At 43.3% G+C, this 19,740-nt stretch overlaps 1 protein-coding gene across 4 annotated transcripts in view; it reads right to left on the bottom strand.

The window, feature by feature from the left end:
* Positions 1-19,740, bottom strand: part of TMEM214 (transmembrane protein 214) — a 239,828-nt gene that overhangs the window by 143,364 nt on the left and 76,724 nt on the right. For all 4 annotated transcript variants that reach the window (XM_029596290.1, XM_029596291.1, XM_029596293.1 and 1 more), the window contains one exon: positions 13,272-13,377. In XM_029596290.1, coding sequence (XP_029452150.1) covers positions 13,272-13,377 — 106 coding nt within the window. The remainder of the gene's footprint in view (positions 1-13,271; positions 13,378-19,740) is intronic.

Here is a 19,740-nt window from a genome sequence, read left to right as displayed (position 1 = left end):
CTCGGTTGGTATTTCTCAGTAACATCACAATAATACTTCCTCCGGGATTGTCTCCAAATGAGTTGATTTTGCACATACCTTGACAAGAATGAACCTCACTCATAGCCTTGGTACATCATGGATGATCTCAATCTCTCAAATTCACTGCTAATGCCCTTAATACTTGCATAGTACCAAAGAGAGCTTCCTTCTGAGTTCATAAAGTGTTATAAGCATAGGCAACATGTCTAGATGCACCTGAAAATCATGCCAGAGACACCCAATACAATTAGGACTCTCTGTATATCTTTGTCACATTTTCTTGGTCTCCGATTACATCATTTGATATACGAGGATCTTTTCTCTCCCCCCCCACTCCCCCCCCCTCTCTCCATACAATTACTCTACTTCCTCTGCAGTTTTAAAGCTGCAGTGATCATCAGAAAGCATTGTTGATATTTTAATCTCTATTGGTAGAAAGCAGAGTTGCTTACATGTAACAGGTGTTCTAGGACAACAGGATGTTAAGTCCTCACACATGGGTGACATCATCCAATGGAGCCCGGCATGGAAAACTTGTCAAAATTTCTAGAAACTTTGGCCAGCAGATGGAGCATGCCCAGCCTGCTACTATCCGCGCGTCCATGCAAGGTCCCTCTTCAGTCTCGTAACATAGCAAAGCAGATGAGCAAAAAAATAAAACAAACCGAAGGTGAACCCAACACTGTGGGGAGGCAGGCAGGATTCTTGAGGACTAACATCCTGATGTCCTAGGAGAACACCTGCTACAGGTAAGCAACTGAATTTTCTCTTAGGACAAGCAGGATGGTAGTCCTTGCATGTGGGCGAGTACAGAGCTCTAAACCACTCCTTTCAACCAGCGAGACCAATAGCGGCCGAACAAGGTGCCAACGGGCACAACTGCGGCACTGTGGGAAAAACAGAAGGCGATCTAGTCCCATAAGGAGCTCGAGTGAAGAGAGTTGGGTTCAAGAATGAAACAGGTTGCACAGGACGGACTGACCAAAGGCATTGTCCTGACGGCTATCTCTGTCAAGGCAGAAGTGAGCTGCAAACATGTGGAGGGAACTCCAGGTTGCAGCCTGACAAATTTCAGCGATGGGGACCGTATGCATATGGGCCATCGACATCACCATGGCTCTCACAGAGTGAGCCTTCACTCTGCTGGCCAGCTGGAGGCCTGCCTATACATAGCAGAAGACAATGCAATCCACCAGCCAGTTCGATAGGGTTTACTTACCCACAGCTGCCCCCAGCCTGTAGGGGTCAAAAGACACAGAGCTGGATGGACTGTCTGTGGTTCACTGTGCGGTCTCGGTAAAAAGCCAGTGCCCGTTTACAGTCCAGGGTATGGAGAGCATGTTCCCCTGGGTGGGAATGTGGCCTCGGAAAGAAGGTGGGTAGAACGATTGATTGCTGATAGGGCCTGAGTAATTGGAGGATGTCTTTTCAGAGGAAAATGCTCTCCTGCTTGGTCTATTCTGATAAATCCTTGAATTGGAAGGCAATTCAGAGGTGGCAGCAAATAGTGTCTAAAACATCAAACAGTGATCCTTGATTAGATTCACCACCCCTTGACTATTTTCAATGAGATTCTTCTCTACCACTTGGTATGCCCATGAACCTATCCCTGCACATCTTCTGAAGTCTCAGGCCTATAGTCATGAGAATCTATGGAGACAAATAGCTATGACAAAGGCGCTCTAGATTGTCTCAAAGGCTGAATGGACCAGATGCTTCCTATTCTCCTTACCTTGGCTCAGTAAGTGAATAAACTAATTTCTCCAGAAAAAGCTCAAAAAACATCTGAGGAATACATAAATTCAACCGTGAAAATCCGACAACACTACATAGGAACTAAAGCATAGCATTCTTAAAGAACGTCTTCCCATAAAAGGTCCGAGATCTGAAACTCATGCCCTGGAGCACCAAGGAATGAGTTTTGGATCTCTCTTAGCACTTTTAGGGTGGATTCAACCCCACAGATTGGTGTGGCACTTGAATCAAGAGGCTGAAATCTTTTCAGCTCGAGGTACAGAGAGTGGGATCTTCCACATTCTCTTCTGTACACTTTAAAGAATCTCATGGATAGGCACTGCTGCCAACTCCTCAGGTGCACTGAAGTACTTGAGATCACCAAGTAGTGATGACTTGGGTTCAATCACCATGTCTAAATTAAAGGGAATTTCCTCAGTCATTCTCCGGACAAAAATTACAATGGATTGATCCTGTAACAATATTCCTCACTTGTGGAAGTCAAGGATTTGATGGCAGGACTGGTAAATATTCTTTTGTCAGAACAAAATTCCCCATGATTCTTCAGACTTAGATTCTGAAGTTAGGACTGGCATTGACGTCTATGAAGAAATCAATTTTAAAGCCATAGCTTCAGAAAGCTTATGTGATAGGGCAAGGAAGAAGCACTATGGGTAGACCTAAAAAAAGATGACGTAGCATCCATTTATATTGGAGTGGTTTACAGGCCTCCAAACCAAAAGGAAGAGCTGGACAGAGATCTGGTTGAAGACATCCATAAGATAGGTAAGAAGGGAGAAGTGGTGATCGTTGGTGACTTTAATATGCCAGATGTAGACTGGAAAATCCCATCTGCAGAAACTAAAAATAGTAGAGCGATAGTGGATGCCATGCAAGTATCTCTGTTCAAACAAATGGTATTGGAACCCACGAGAGAAGGAACTATACTCGACTTAGTGCTCACTAATGGAGATAATGTCTCCGATGTCCAGGTGGGCACCCACCTCAGCACCAGTGATCATCAAACAGTATGGTTTAATATCACTAAAAGAATAGGGAAAAGAACCACAAAGACCTGAGTTTTACAGTTCAAAAACACAGACTTTGAGGAAATGGGGAAGTACCTGGAGGAAGAACTAAAAGGATGGGAGAACGAGAGAGATGTGGAGCAGCAGTGGACCAATCTAAAAGGAGTAATCACCAAGGCAAGTACTCTATATGTTAGAAATGTAAAGAAAAGCAAAAGAAAATTGAAACCTATCTGGTTCTCAAAGGAGGTAGCTGACAAAATTAAAGCTAAAAGAACAGCATTCAAGAAATATAAAAGATCCCAAAGGGAGGAACACACAGAAGAATATCTGATTCAACTGAGGGAGACAAAGAAATTAATCAAGTTGGCAAAAAGTCAAGCGGAAGAGAGGATTGCCAAGGAGATAAAAAATGGTGACAAAACATTTTTCAGATACATCAGCGAAAAGAGAAAAGTCCATAGTGGTATTGTGAAATTAAAAGGTGGTAATGATCAGTGTGTGGAGAGAGACGAAGATATGGCAGAAATATTAAACGAATACTTCAGTTCTGTGTTCACTAAAGAAGACCCTGGAGAAGGACCATCTCTACACAACAAGAAACTGGAGGGAAGTGGAATAGATGAAAATCCTTTTACAGTAGAAAATGTATGGGAAGAGCTAAAGAATCTGAAAGTGGACAAAGCCATGGGGCTTGATGGGATTCATCCAAGGATACTGAGGGAGCTCAGAGATGTTCTGGCGGGTCCGCTATGTGACCTGTTCAATAGATCCCTAGAAATGGGAGTGGTACCGAGAGATTGGAGAAGAGCGGTGGTGGTCCCGCTTCACAAGAGTGGGAACAGAGAGGAGGCTGGTAACTACAGACCGGTTAGCCTCACTTCAGTGGTGGGAAAAGTAATGGAGTCACTGCTGAAAGAGAGAATAGTGAAATATCTACAGTCCGGAGAATTTATGGACCAGAGGCAACATGGATTCACCAGGGGAAGATCCTGTCAGACAAATCTGATTGACTTTTTTGACTGGGTAACCAAGGAATTGGATCAAGGAAGAGCACTCGATGTCATCTACTTGGATTTCAGCAAAGCTTTTGATACAGTTCCGCACAGGAGACTGGTGAATAAAACGAGAAGCTTAGGAGTGAGTGCCGAGGTGGTGACCTGGATTGCAAATTGGTTGACGGACAGAAGACAATGTGTGATGGTAAATGGTACTTTCTCTGAAGAGAGAGCGGTTTTAAGTGGTGTACCGCAAGGATCGGTGTTGGGACCGGTCCTGTTCAATATCTTTGTGAGCGACATTGCGGACGGGATAGAAGGTAAGGTTTGTCTTTTTGCGGATGACACTAAGATCTGCAACAGAGTGGACACGCCGGAAGGAGTGGAGAGAATGAGACGGGATTTAAGGAAACTGGAAGAGTGGTTGAAGATATGGCAGCTGAGATTCAATGCCAAGAAGTGCAAAGTCATGCATATGGGGAGTGGAAATCCGAATGAACTGTATTTGATGGGGGGGAAAGGCTGATGTGCACAGAGCAGGAGAGGGACCTTGGGGTGATAGTGTCTAATGATATGAAGTCTGCGAAACAATGCGACAAGGCGATAGCAAAAGCCAGAAGAATGCTGGGCTGCAGAGAGAGAGGAATATCGAGTAAGAAAAGGGAAGTGATTATCCCCTTGTACAGGTCCTTGGTGAGGCCTCACCTGGAGTACTGTGTTCAGTTCTGGAGACCTTATCTACAAAGAGACAAAGACAAGATGGAAGCGGTACAGAGAAGGGCGACCAGGAAGGTGGAGGATCTTCATCGGATGACGTACGAGGAGAGACTGAAGAATCTAAATATGTACACCCTGGAGGAAAGGAGGAGCAGGGGTGATATGATTCAGACTTTCAGATACTTGAAAAACTTTAATGATCCAAAGACAACGACAAACCTTTTCCATAGGAAAAAAATCAGCAGAACCAGAGGTCACGAGCTGAGGCTCCGGGGAGGAAGACTAAGAACCAATGTCAGGAAGTATTTCTTCACGGAAAGGGTGGTGGATGCCTGGAATGCCCTTCCAGAGGAAGTGGTGAAGTCTAAAACTGTGAAGGACTTCAAAGGGGCGTGGGATAAACACTGTGGATCCATCAAGTCTAGTGGGCATAAATAGAGAGGAGGCAGCAAACACTGCACGGAGCGGCAGTAGCCACTGAGGCATTCACGGAGCGGGATGCCAGTGGCCAGTAGTTGGTGTTCCACTTTCATGCAACAAAACACTGCACGGAGCGGCAGTAGCCACAGAGGCATTCACGGAGCGGGATGCCAGTGGCCAGTGGTTGGTGTTCCACCTTCACGGAGCGGAAGGATGGAGGGCTGCCATCTCAAAAAAATAAAAAAAAAACAAAGCAGCAAACAAAACAGGGGTGGGTAAGGGGCAGGGGTGTGGCCTGCTGGTTGCGGTGGTTGCTACCCCTGATTGAGCTGGATGTTCACTAGGATGGCGCTGCTCTCTGCATTGGTGGAAGGGTGGAAGGGAATTGGGGCCGGAGGGTGCTGGAAGCCAATAGAGACGGGTGGGAGGGAGAAAAAAGGGGGAAAAAAAATGGATAAACTGCGTAGCTTGCTGGGCAGACTGGATGGGCCGTTGGTCTTCTTCTGCCGTCACTTCTATGTTTCTATGTTTATAGGATTTTGAGGTTGTACCATTGGGAAAGCTTTCCTTTCCAGTTACTCCTGTTCAGCACTGAAAAACTGATGCTATCCGCACTGAACTGCTTAATGCCAATATGAAGGTTTCAAGTATTTTCTTTATTGGCACAATTGGCGCCGAGATGCTCACTGTAGGCACATCCACATTCTTGAGATGCTGAGAAAGGATCTCAAGATCTTTTTGTCCCACTCCCTTTCAAAACAACCAAGGCCAAAACTTGGGGGGATCTCAGCAGAAGGACACGTCTTCCTTGGTGACCACTGGATGAGGGGGCTGGAGGAAGGGTGGAATGGGAGAGGGAGTATCAATAGCTTCAGTATGAACACTTGGAGACTGCAGCTAAGTCTCAAATGGAGAGGCTAAGAAAGCCACTTCAGAGGGCAGTTATCCAGAGCTATCTCCCTAATTAATGGAGATTGATGCCAATGCTTCAAAGACTCCGAACATGCTTGGTGTTGAGACTCCTTGGGCAAAGCATTTTGCAACTCCAATTCATTCTGAACCTCCTCTTTGATCACACCTCTAAGGAAGACATTTGCAACCTTAATGCTCAAGGATCAACAGTTGTCAGTGCAATTCCTGGATTCTTTGATATCAATGCTGATGAGGGAACACCGGTCTTCAAGATTTTGCCAAAGACATCAAAGAAACATTCTTGGGAGCATATCATCTCTGAGCAAATGCCACAATTAAGGGTATTATGCTCTAGGTCCAGGTAGCCATGGAAGTCACTTAATGGTCAGTTATGGAAATCTTGTGATTGCAGTGCAGGCAATGCTTGAAGCAATTGGCTTTTCTCTACCATAGTGAGGAAAATAAATGCGGGGAAAACTCTTAAGGCAAAGCATGTGTCAAAAAGCAGTAAAATTTATAAATGATGAAAAAAAAAAAAAACCTAAGAAGCTAATGAGACCAAAGATGAATTGGCTAATAGCCCAGTTACAATGCAAGGCTCTCTCCCTCAGTGAAAACTGAGTCTGATGTCATCCACAGACAAAAAGATGGACTGAGGGAGTCCTGCGCATGCCAGGAAAAGCCTTTATATAACTCTAGGAAATTCTTTGAGGCAATATCATTGAATACTTGTGTGATTAATCGTACTTACCTTTGGAGAAACAGATAGTTTCCTGTCTCATAATCCTAACCAATCTTGTTGGTTGTGATTCAGACTCTAAGTGACAGTCTACTTTAAAAAGTCAAAGTTGTGTTCTCCGGAACTTCAGCACAAATACTTAGAACTGGTAAGTCCTGGTCAGTTGTACTGTAATCAGTTAACATATAGAGTACCTTTCTCTAAAAATGTATTAACAATCTGAGCAATTAAAATCAAATTGTAAAAGTATTCTGTGTGTTTTTCATACATTAAGTCAAGGTCAAAGGCCCCAGTATTGAGTTTCAAACTGTTTTATTGAGTTTTCAACAGAGACAATAAAAAATACAGTAACAAACAATACTGTGTGCATTCCTCTGTCATCCTGATATCTATCTCCCCCATTCATGGAACATAATGTGACTGGTAATATGTGCTAGATGTCTGACTCTGGTGCATCCAGCAAAGTGGGTGGAGATCTATCTCCTTTCAACAGCTATCCTCTTCCCTCCCTCCCTCCCACCCCCTTTCCCATCTCAGGTACTGCAATAAGCAGCCAACTCTACATTTGTGCTCTTATATTGTCATCTTATAAAGTGTTGAGAACCTGGCTATGTGCCCTGTGTGAGAGAGATTCTATATAAGGCCCCCAAATCTTCAAGAATTTCTACTGAGAATGAGTGGATGTGCTAGCAGCCAACGATTCCATGGTCATCACCGAATGCAAGGCATTACGCCATTGCCAGTAGGAAGGTCCGGTGGCCTCTTGCCACCATCAGCAGAATAGACCCATTTTCCCTGTGCCTAAAGCTTTCTGGTTAGTAAACGTTCCTCCATTTTACTACAATATTTGGACATGTCTGCATCAAATACTACTACTTCGATCTGCAGTGGCAGAGAGCTAGATAACAGATCATTCAAACAAATGGTGTTGGAACCCACGAGAGAAGGTGCTATACTCGACTTATTGCTCAATAATGCAGATGTCTCAGATGTCCAGGTGGGCGCCCACCTCAGCAGCAGTGATCATCGAACGGTATGGTTTAATATCACTAATAGAATAGGGAAAAGAACCACAAAGACCCGAGTTTTACAGTTCAAAAACACAGACTTTGAGGAAATGGGAAAGTACCTGGAGGAAGAACTTAAAGGATGGGAGAACGAGAGAGATGTGGATCAGCAGTGGACCAATCTAAAAGGAGCAATCACCACGGCAACTGCTCTATATGTTAGAAACATAAAGAAAAGCAAAAGAAAATTGAAACCTATCTGGTTCTCAAAGGAGGTGGCTGACAAAATTAAAGCTAAAAGAACAGCATTCAAGAAATATAAAGGATCCCAAAGGGAGGAGCACAAAGAAGAATATTTGTATCAACTGAGGGAGACGAAGAAAACAATCAAGTTGGCAAAAAATCAAGCAGAAGAGAGGATTGCCAAGGAGATAAAAAATGGTGACAAAACATTTTTCAGATACATCAGCGAAAAGAGAAAGGTCCAAAGTGGTATAGTGAAATTGAAAGGTGGTAATGATCAATGTGTGGAGACAGACGAAGAAATGGCAGAAATATTAAACGAATACTTCAGCTCTGTGTTCACTAAAGAAGACCCTGGAGAAGGACCATCTCTACACAACAAGAAACTGGAGGGAAGTGGAATAGATGAAAATCCTTTTACAGTAGAAAATGTGTGGGAAGAGCTAAAGAACCTGAAAGTGGACAAAGCCATGGGGCCTGATGGGATTCATCCAAGGATATTGAGGGAGCTCAGAGATGTTCTGGCGGGTCCGCTGTGTGACCTGTTCAATAGATCCCTAGAAACGGGAGTGGTGCCGAGAGATTGGAGAAGAGCGGTGGTGGTCCCGCTTCACAAGAGTGGGAACAGGGAGGAGGCTGGCAACTACAGGCCGGTTAGCCTCACATCGGTGGTGGGAAAAGTAATGGAGTCTCTGCTGAAAGAGAGAATAGTGAAATATCTACAGTCCGGAGAATTTATGGACCAGAGGCAACATGGATTCACCAGGGGAAGATCCTGTCAGACAAATCTGATTGACTTTTTTGACTGGGTAACCAAGGAATTGGATCAAGGAAGAGCGCTCGATGTCATATACTTGGATTTCAGCAAAGCTTTTGATACGGTTCCGCACAGGAGACTGGTGAATAAAACGAGAAGCTTAGGAGTGAGTGCCGAGGTGGTGACCTGGATTGCAAATTGGTTGACGGACAGAAGACAATGTGTGATGGTAAACGGAACCTTCTCTGAAGAGAGAGCGGTTTTAAGTGGTGTACCGCAAGGATCGGTGTTGGGACCGGTCCTGTTCAATATCTTTGTGAGCGACATTGCGGACGGGATAGAAGGTAAGGTTTGTCTTTTTGCGGATGACACTAAGATCTGCAACAGAGTGGACACGCTGGAAGGAGTGGAGAGAATGAGACGGGATCTAAGGAAACTGGAAGAGTGGTTGAAGATATGGCAGCTGAGATTCAATGCCAAGAAGTGCAAAGTCATGCATATGGGGAGTGGAAATCCGAATGAACTGTATTCGATGGGGGGGGAAAGGCTGACGTGTACGGAGCAGGAGAGGGACCTTGGGGTGATAGTGTCTAATGATATGAAGTCTGCGAAACAATGCGACAAGGCGATAGCAAAAGCCAGAAGAATGCTGGGCTGCATAGAGAGAGGAATATCGATTAAGAAAAGGGAAGTGATTATTCCCTTGTACAGGTCCTTGGTGAGGCCTCACCTGGAGTACTGTGTTCAGTTCTGGAGACCGTATCTACAAAAAGACAAAGACAAGATGGAAGCGGTACAGAGAAGGGCAACCAGGAAGGTGGAGGATCTTCATCGCATGACGTACGAGGAGAGATTGAAGAATCTAAATATGTACACCCTGGAGGAAAGGAGGAGCAGAGGTGATATGATACAGACTTTCAGATACTTGAAAGGTTTTAATGATCCAAAGGCAACGACAAACCTTTACCATAAGAAAAAAATCAGCAGAACCAGGGGTCACGATTTGAAGCTCCAGGGAGGAAGATTCAGAACCAATGTCAGGAAGTATTTCTTCACGGAGAGGGTGGTAGATGCCTGGAATGCCCTTCCGGAGGAAGTGGTGAAGACCAGAACTGTGAAGGACTTCAAAGGGGCGTGGGATAAACACTGTGGATCCATAAAGTCAAGAGGCCGCCAATGAAGAGTAGGTGACTCGCCAGAATGATGGCTACTGCCTGGAGACAATACCCTTATTCAATAAACATACACATGGTTACTGTGACTCCAACATCACTCTAAGCTTCAACAGCAAGAGGAAATATGGAAAAAAGGATTTGTACTCACAAAGACGGGAGTAACTGGCTTGTTACGGGGGTTACTACCCCAAACCAAATATCCAAATTACTACCTCCACCTTCCTCTATTCCTGATGCCTTTCAACTAGCTTGATCACTCCATTCTTATACTTCACTTTCGATGCATATCCAGCATAGTTCTCTGCTTCAACAGCAGGGGAGAAGAAAAACTGTTACTTCACACATCCAGCAGAGCTCTCTGCTTAAACGGCAGGGGAGAAGAAAAAAGGGTTCGCACCCACAAAGTGGGGAGTAGCTGGCTTGTTACGGCGGTTACTACCCCAAACAAATGTACCTGATACTTCACTCTCGACGCATATCCAGCATGGCTCTCTGCTTCAACGGCATGGGAGAAAGACTGATACATCACGAATTTCCAGCATAGCTCTCTGCTTCAACGGCAGGGGAAAAGAAAAACTGATACTTCACGCATATCCAGCATAACTTCAACGGCAGGGGAGAAGAAAAAAGGATTCACACTCACAAAGCGGGGAGTAGCTGGCTTGTTACGGCGGTTACTACCCCAAACCAAATGTACCTGATACTTCACTCTCGATGCATATCCAGCATAGCTCTCTGCTTCAACGGCAGGGGAGAAGAAAAAAACTGATACCTCACGCATATCCAGCATAGCTCCCTGCTTCAACGGCAGGGGAGAAGATAAACAACCAATAAGGGCTGTATAACAATCTGGGTAAAAACAAATAAGCATGGGTGTAGCTTGCTTATTGCGGCGGTTACTACCCCTACTACCTCTAACTAATCAAGCTAGATATTTCACTTGGATGCAGCTCCATCACCGCTCTCTACATTAATGGCGGGGGTGGAAGGGAATTAGAACCAAGAGCTAAGAGAAACAGATAAGTATGAGAGAAAAAATGAGGGAAGCTTGCTGGGCAGACTGGATGGGCCATTTGGTCTTCTTCTGCCGTCATTTCTATGTTTCTATGTTTCTATTAATATAACAGAGGGTTCTAGACCAAAACTGTTGGCTGTAGGGACAACCTCAGAAATAATGAAGTAGGGAGCCTTCTGCCACTGCACATTTACCACACGTATTTGAAGCTGTGAGCATCATTTTATGGGCCAGCGAAGAGGAAATAAAAACTCTGTGATAGAATTTGAGTAGCATTTCCCGCATAGCACTATTAGTGGAGATCTCTGTGAGATGCTGAAAGCAACGGAGTAAAGGGTTAGTAGCAAGTATAATTTCTCCACTCTCAGCCCATCTATGCCATAGAAGCGAGTGTCAATAGGTAGTAGTGATTGTCCGTATTGCTTTGTAGAAATAGGATGTAGAAAGTGTCAGTTTCCCCACACAAAAGAACCCTTCAATTTTGTCCATATGCAAGCAGTCTACTTGCGGGGGAAAGAGATTGGACATAGTGGCTGATCTGTAAGTAAGGAAAAATATTCTGTGAGGGTAGACCATAGGTTGCCTGTAGGGCTGAAAAAGGCAAAATGTCTTCCCCCAGGAGAGAGTACCTGGTATAAGTGGGTGATACCCATCCGGCGCCAAGAAAAAGGCCGCCAAAGTTGAACCCAGATTGAAGTCTGCATTGCCCTGAATCGGAAGCAAGGCACTGCAAGATAGGCCAATGTCCAATTTCTGCAACAGTGATCTCCACACCCAGCGCAGTGGCTTAATGAGATTATATGATAAGTGTGGTGGAAGACTAGAGGTAGGTGCTTGCAAGATATACCCTCATATCCAGGGGGTTTCCTAATAGGGTATCACTAGTCATATCAGAGAATAATGACCCATCAAATAGCCATTCTCTGACTACCCTCAGTATGCTATCTAGGTTATAGTCTCCTATATCGTGGAGGCTCATTCCACCCTCTTTCCGTGACCTGGTAAGCTTAATGCATGCTATCAGAGGTTTCTTTCCTGCCCACAGAAATTTAGAGATCATCTTATTTAAAAGCTGGAGGTCTGTATGTAACAAGCGGAGAGGCAATATCTGCAGAATATATAGCCACTTCGGAACGAGAACCATTTTAATTAAATTTATGCGACCCCCCCAAAGACAGTGGAAGCGGCTGCCACAGGGTTAATTTGTCTCTGGTGAAACCAAGGAGGGGCCTAATATTAAGCTTATATATGCAAGCTAATTCACTAGAAATAACATCTAAATACCTAAATGAATTTTCAACCCAATGTAAGGGAAAGGTACCCCTCCATGCCTCCTTAAGTGATGGGGGAGAAACCAGTGCTTTGGATTTATCCATATTCAGTTTTAGCCCAGAAAAACTCCCATATCGCTGGATGAGCAGGATTAAACAGTGCAAGGAATCTAGGGGATTACTTAAAAAGACCAATAGGTCATCTGCAAACACAGCATATTTAAAGGTGGAGGGATCCAACCCGAGACCTAGAATATATTCTGAATGTTGTATTGCCCACAGTAAGGGTTCCAATGAGAATATGAAGAGAAGAGGAGAGAAAGGACATCCCTGTCTAGTACCCCAATGTAACTGAAATTCCTCGGATAGCGTTCCATTAACAACAGCGGCTATAGGGTCTGTATATAAGAGTTGCACCCCTTGCATAAACAGGCCTTCCAATCCCATACTAGACAACAAATGAAGAAAGATACTACCATTCCACTCTGTCGAAAGCCTTTTCGGCATCGAAACTGACAATCATATACTGCTGCTTTCGGTGAGTGGAAAAGGCTATAGCGTTGAGGAGACAGCGGACATTGTGAATAGCATACCGACCCTTGACAAAGCCTGCCTGACTAGGACCAATATAGTCTGGGAGAATTAAGGATAATCTATTGGCCAAAATCTTGGCTAGTAACTTGATTATAATTTAGCAGGATATTGGTCGATAAGACGTTACTAAATCTGGGTCCTTCCCAGGCTTAGGCAGAACTGTAATAACAGCTTTGTTCATTCCAATTGGGTACGAGCCTCGGTCTATAAGAGACAAGAAAACCTTCTGCAGGACGTTGGAATATTATCTATCAATATTTTGAAAAATTCTGCATTAAACCCATCAGGTCTGGGTGCTTTAAAGTGTTTAGCAGACCGTATACTACCCACAATCTCCCCCAAGGTGAGCAGGTGGCCCCAATATTGGAATAATGCAAAGGGAGGGAGGGGTTGGGAAAGGGCATGACTTCATTTAGTCATTTATTATCTCACGTCATTGTTATGTCAGACACACACAACAAAGACCTCATCTGTTCTATATTCTGTGAAGAGTATGTGCTCCATAAAGATGAGCTATTTAAAAACTAGTTTTTTCCATCTCCTTACTGCAAAAATAATTTTGTTTTTGCATGCATGATCAATTCTTCTGAATTACTTGCTTCAAATTACTCACCCTTATGTGTCATAGTGAAGTCCTTACCTTTTAGTCCTTCAGTGAGGTCTGTGAATCCAGCTTGTCCTAGGGCCCACATTACAGTCAGACAGTTCACTGGCCTGTTCTGCTGTGATCTCAGCAACTCTAGATACTATACATGAACATTAAAATGATTAAACTAATATATACACAGAAAAAGGTAATTACTTATCTGCAAATGTTTTCAGACAATGAGCACACTGATGGAAGGGATGACAGACATAACCTAGCATGATTCACTGTAGCTGCTTCTCAGTCAATAATGCAAGTTCAGTAATCTAGAGAGAAAGGCTAATGAAATAAGTAGAGAGAGATAACATCCCAGTTCTCAGTGGGGTACCTTATAACCACACATCAAAATACTAAGAACCTAAATACACAGCCTCAGTCTAGCAGGGGCATCCATCTTCCTCATTACGATTGATATACACAAACACAGCAGGGGGGAAATTCTTAAGTTGTTGAATTATAATGCATTTCTTTGCAATTACATTGACCAATTTGCAATAGAATTTATGCCTTCTTGTCAATCATCTATTTCCTTAATGTACTTTCTTGGTCTTTGGGATCTCATTCTCTGTAGTTTCTTCCATGCATATCATTTTAGGGGGTTTTTGGGCATACAACATGTCATGTAATGCATTTGCACTACCCCTAGTACCCAGAAGGGTTGCAGCCCTTGACCATTTGAAGGTTCTGACAAGTACTGCACAAGCCTCACATATCTGCAGATGAGATCCTGTCCTTGTAATCTCATACCTGCCAATTAGGTTCCTGCTTGCCTCTGTGCAAGTATCTGCCACAAGATATTAGTCCCTTATAGTTTGAGGAAACTGCAACCCTGCAACATCCTGGGGTCAGAAAGTTCCCAGAAAGGCACTCAGTCAACATACCAAATATACTGGTATCAGAGCAATTTGTCTGAGTCAGTGTTCAGTCACAGCACAATGCTAAACTAAAGTATGGAGGTCAATATTTAGCATCATTTGTTTAGCTAAGTTCAAACTTAGTTGTACAAATGGTGGGATTTCAAAGACCCGCCATGCTGACTCACCCCCGGTTAAGTGGATAAATGCTGATTTTCAGTGATATTCGGCTAATATAGCCAGATAACTTTAGGACAGCCAAAGAGCTGTCCCAGCAGTTTACTCTTCTGAAATGACAGCCTGGGCTTTAATATCAAAAACAGCTGAAAAACAAGTTACTGATTTTCTGTTATTAACAGAGCTCAGATGCTCTGTAACTTTCTCTCAGCTCTCACTCAATCAACTCATAACTCACTGTAACTGAAGAAACTAAACATCACGCTACATCACACAGCCTCATTCCAACTCAAGATCCAATGTAATAAAAATGCAAGTAAAAATGTGAGCTAAAATTTTAGCTCCAGTTTTCTTGACTCACATGGTAAAAACTGTATTAACACCCAATGCAGTAAGATAATAGTATGCCAATGCATTGGGAGAGAAAGAAAAAAAAAAGCACGCTAACCTGAAAATGTGCACAGAAGACAGTGTACATGAAATGATTTATGCACAGAAAATATATTTTGTGGGCCCAAATAGTCATTAAAACAGCAGTGAAGAACTGCAGAAGGACCTTGTGAGACTAGGAGAGAGGGCTTCTAAATGACAGATGCAACTTAATGTGGACAAGTGCAAAGTAATGCACGTAGGGAAAAAATAATCCCAATTAGAAGAACATGATCCTGGGTTTCATGTTAGGAGTCACCACCCAGGAAAAGGACCTTGGAGTCCTTGTGCACGATACCTCAAAATCTTCTGTTCAGTGTGTGGCGGTGATCAAAAAGGCAAATAGAATGTTAGTAATTATTTGGAAAAGAATAGGGAACAAAACTGAGAATATCATAATACCTCTGCACAGATTTATGGTGTAACTATCTACCAGTGAGCCTGACTTCAGTGCCAGGAAAAGTAAAATTCTAAAGAACATTAATGGGATACAGCCAGCATGGATTTACCCAAGGGAAGTCTTGCCTCACAAATATGCTCTTTTTTGAAGGGATTAATAAACATGGATAAAGGTGAACCAGTAGATGCAATTTATTTGAATTTTCAGAAGAGGTTTGACAAGCCCCTCATGGGAGGCTTCTAAAAACGTCATGAGATAGGAAGCTGACGTCAGTGGATGGAGCCCTGTTACGGAAAACTTTTCTGTCAAAGTTTCTATAAAGCTTTGAATGACACTGGCACACTGAGTGCACTGAGCATGCTCAGCCTGCAATTATTCCTGTGACTACAGGTATCTCCCCTCAGTCTCATCTTATAGCAAAAAGCGCAAGCGAAACTAAAATAATAAAACTTATGTAGACCCAACTCCGCGGGGTGGCGGGTGGGTTTCATGAGGACTAACATCCTGCTGTCCTGTGAGAACACCTGCTACAGGTAAGCAACATTTGCTTTCTCACAGGACAAGCAGGATGGTAGTCTTCTCATATGGGTGAATACCGAGCTGAGAATACCCGAGAGTGCACCAAATGCACCCAAAGACGTGCAAAAGGTGCAACGACGGGGGTAGAATTTGGTAAGGAGGGCATCCTGAAACCCTTAACGGGTTGGTGGAAGGATGTTGGGTAGTTAAACCGAAAAGAAGATGAGTAGACGGACTGGCCAAACATGGAAGCATGCCGGCCAGTCTTATCTAAGCAATAATGGGCTGCGAAGGTATGGAGAGAGCTCCAGGTCGCAGCCTTACAAATATGTACAAGCAGCACTGACCGAAGGTGAGCTATTGAGGCTGGTACGGCCCTAACAGAGTGTGGTTACACAGTGTTGTAGTGAAATGCCTGCTTGTTGGTAGGAAAAAGAGATACAGACCATCAATTAGGAGGAAAAGGTCTGTTTGCCCACTGGAACTCACAGCTTGGCTTTTGCCACAGAAGGAAAGAGAGTTAGGTGGAATTCCTATGGAGTGTAGTGCGGTCTAGATAGAATGCAAGTGCACTTTTACAGTCCAAGGAGTGGAAAACCCTCTCGCCCTGGTGAGAGAGGTGTTGGGAAAAAGTGGGCAGAGTAAATTCTGAGTAAGGTGAGATGCTGTGTCTACCTTAAGAAGGATATGAAGTTGAATATGTAAGACCACTCTTTTTGTGGATTGCAAACTGGATAAAAGATAGGAAATAGAGAGTAGGTTTAAATGGTCAGTTTTCTCAGTGGAAAAAGGTAAACAGCGGAGTGCCTCAGGGATCCATATTTGGACAGAGGCTTTTCAATATATTTATAATTGATCTGGAAAGGGATATAATGGGTAAGGTAATCAAATTTGCAGATGACAAAATAATTCAGAGTAATTAAATCACAGGCAGACTGTGATAAACTGCAGGAGGAACTTGCGAGACTGGAAGACTGAGCATCCAACTGGCAGATGAAATTTAATGTCGACAAGTGCAAGGTGATGCATATAGGGAAAAATAGCCCATGTTGTAGTTACACAATGTTAGATTCCATATTACGAGAGTTACCAACCACCAAACAGATCTAGAAACACAGAAACATAGAAATGACAGCAGAAAAGGACCAAAATGGTCCATCCAGTCTGCCCAGCAAACTTATGGTAGTATCTGCTATGCTTATCTGTTTCCCAGACCATAAAAGTTAGAGCCCTCAATGGCTGTTATAGGCCAACTCCTCGTTACCCCTGTGTTTATCAGTTTCCCATATTAGCCCTCATTGATTGCTGTTGAATCCAATTCCCTGTTATGCCTTGCTGTTGAAGCAAAGAGCAATGCAAGCATCAAAGTATCAGTCTTATTGGTTAAGGATAGTAACCGCCACATCAGCAAGTTACCCCCTTACTTCTTTCCCCAGACTGCAAAAGTCAGGGCCCTCTGTTGCTGAATGAATCCAATTCCCCTTTTCCCACTACCACTGAAGCAGAAAGAAATCCTTAAAAACCTAATTTCATAAAGCATTCAACATTCCCCCTACAAACCGATCATAAAGTTCCCCTCACCCGGTCCTTCCGAGTCTATTATCTACCTCATATACCATTTACATACCCATATACCCCCACTATCCCTAACACCACTTAAGATTAATGCGAGTTGTGGCACTTTTTGTAATGCACTTATAACAGAGTTCTGTTTTTGTTGTTTGTTAGACCTGACGAATTTTTGTCTATTTTATTGTTTTTTTTAAGCAGATTATGTATGTTTAAAACTGTAAACCGTTTTGATTAAATTTTTATTTGTAAAAGCGGTATACAAACACTTTAAAATAAAGCAATGATGGAATTGCATCAACAGTAAAAACCAATAAGCCTTAAGGATAATAACCGCCACACCATCAAGTTACTACATGCATTCTTTTCCTCATTTCCATCCTTTAGCCTTTAGGGATCCACAGTATTTATCCCATGCGCATTTGAATTCTTTCACTCTTGATTTTCACCACCTCCTCCGGAAGGGCATTCCAGGCATTCACCATCCTCTCCGTAAAGAAATATTTTCTGACATTGGTTCTGAGTCGTCCTTGGAAATTCATTTCGTGACCCCTAGGTTCTACCGATTTCTTTCCAATGGAAAAAGTTTGGGCATTTGCACATCATTAAAACCTTTTAAGTATCTCAAGGTCTGTATCATATCACCCCTGCACCTCCACTCTTCCAGGGTATACATGTTCATATCCCTCACAATCTCCTCATAGGTTTTCTGAAACTGACCCCATATCATTTTGGTAGCTCTTTTGTGGATTGCCTCCATCCTGTCTCTATCCCTTTTGAGATAAGGGCTCCAGAATGGAACACAATACTCCAGGTGAGGCCTCACCAAGGACCTGTACAAGAGCATCACCACCTCCATTTTCTTACTGGTTATTCCTCTCTATGCAGCCCAGCATTCTTCTGGCTTTAGCTATCGCCTTGTCATATTGAATCGCCATCTTCAGATCACCAGAAACTATCACCCCAAGATACTGCTCTTGGTCCGTGCACATCAGCATTCTCTCCCTCCTCCCCACCCCCCATCTCATACCGTTGTTTTGAATTACCGCATCCCAGATGCATGACTATTTCTTGGCATTGAATCCCAGCTGCCACATCTTTGACCACTCTTCAGACCTTCATAAATCACTTTTCATTCTCTCTTTCTTCAGGCGTGTCCACTCTGTTGCAGATCTTGGTATCATCCGCAAATAGACAAAATTCTCTCTCTTCCGCAATTTCACTCAAAGATATTGAACAGAACCGGTCCCAATATCGATCCCTGTGGAACTTGACTTAACACTGTTCTCTTCAGGGTAGGTATCATTTAGCATTGCATGCTGTCTCCTATCAGTCAACTAGTTTGTAATCCACTCCATCACCTTGGCGCTCACTCCAAAGCTTCTCATTTTGTTCACAAGCCTCCTCTGAGGAATGGTATCAAAAACTTTGCCGAAATCCAAATAGATGACATCAAGTGCTCTTCCTTGACCCAATTATCTAGTCACCCAATCAAAAAAAAATAAATCAGATTTTGTCTAACAAGACCTTCTTCATGTGAATCCATGCTGCCTTGGGTCCAACAATTTACCAGATTGTAGACAGTTCAGTATCCTCTTTCAGCAGTATCTCCATTAATTTTCCCACCTCTGAAATGAGGCTAACCGGCCTGTAGTTTCCAGCCTCCTCTCTGCTACCACTCTTAGGAAGCGGGACCACAATCACTCTTCTCCAATCTCACACCACCAGCAATCTATTGAACAGGTCATTCAGAGGCCCCACCAGAACATCTGAGTTCTCGTAGTATCCTGGGATGTACCTCATCCGGCTCCATGGACTTGTCTACATTCAGTTTTCCTAGCTCTTCCCATACATACTCTTCTGTAAAGGAAGTTGTGTCTAGCTCATTCCCTTCTACGGTCTTGTTAACCAGCAATGGTCCTTCTCCAGGGTCTCCTTCAGTGAACACAGAACTTGAGTATTTGTTTAATATTTCCGCCATTTCCTTGTCTGTCTCAGCACATTGCTCCTAGTCACCTTTCAATTTCTCTATACTACTTCAGGCTTTCCTTCTCTCTCATATCTGAAAAATGTTTTGTACCTCTCTTAACCTCTTGGGCAATACTTTCTTCTGCTTGACCTTTAGCTTTTCTGATTTCTTACTTTATCTCCCTCATTTTCACCAGGAATTGTTCTCTGTGTTCCTCTTTTTGGGATCCTTCTACTTCCTGAACACTGATCTTTTTGCCTTTATTTTTACAGCCCCCTCCTTTGAGAACCAAATTGATTTCTTTTTCCTTGAACTTTTGTTTACTTTAACAGATTTGTTGCCTTTGTAATAGCTTCTTTTAATTCCACCTCAAGCATTTTCTCCCATCTTCTGGTTCTTCCTCCAGGTACATCCCCATTTTGTCAAAGTCCGTATATTTGAAATTCAAAACTTGGGTCTTCGTGTGACTTCTTTGTATCTTAGTCACAATCTCAAATGATACCATCTGATGATCACTTGTACTCAGGTGAGCACTTGTCTGGACAT

This window comes from Rhinatrema bivittatum, chromosome 3, assembly GCF_901001135.1.
Source record: "Rhinatrema bivittatum chromosome 3, aRhiBiv1.1, whole genome shotgun sequence".
Lineage (NCBI taxonomy): Eukaryota > Metazoa > Chordata > Amphibia > Gymnophiona > Rhinatrematidae > Rhinatrema > Rhinatrema bivittatum.
Note: the sequence above shows the minus strand (reverse complement) of the source record. Positions and strands in the feature narration are given on the sequence as shown.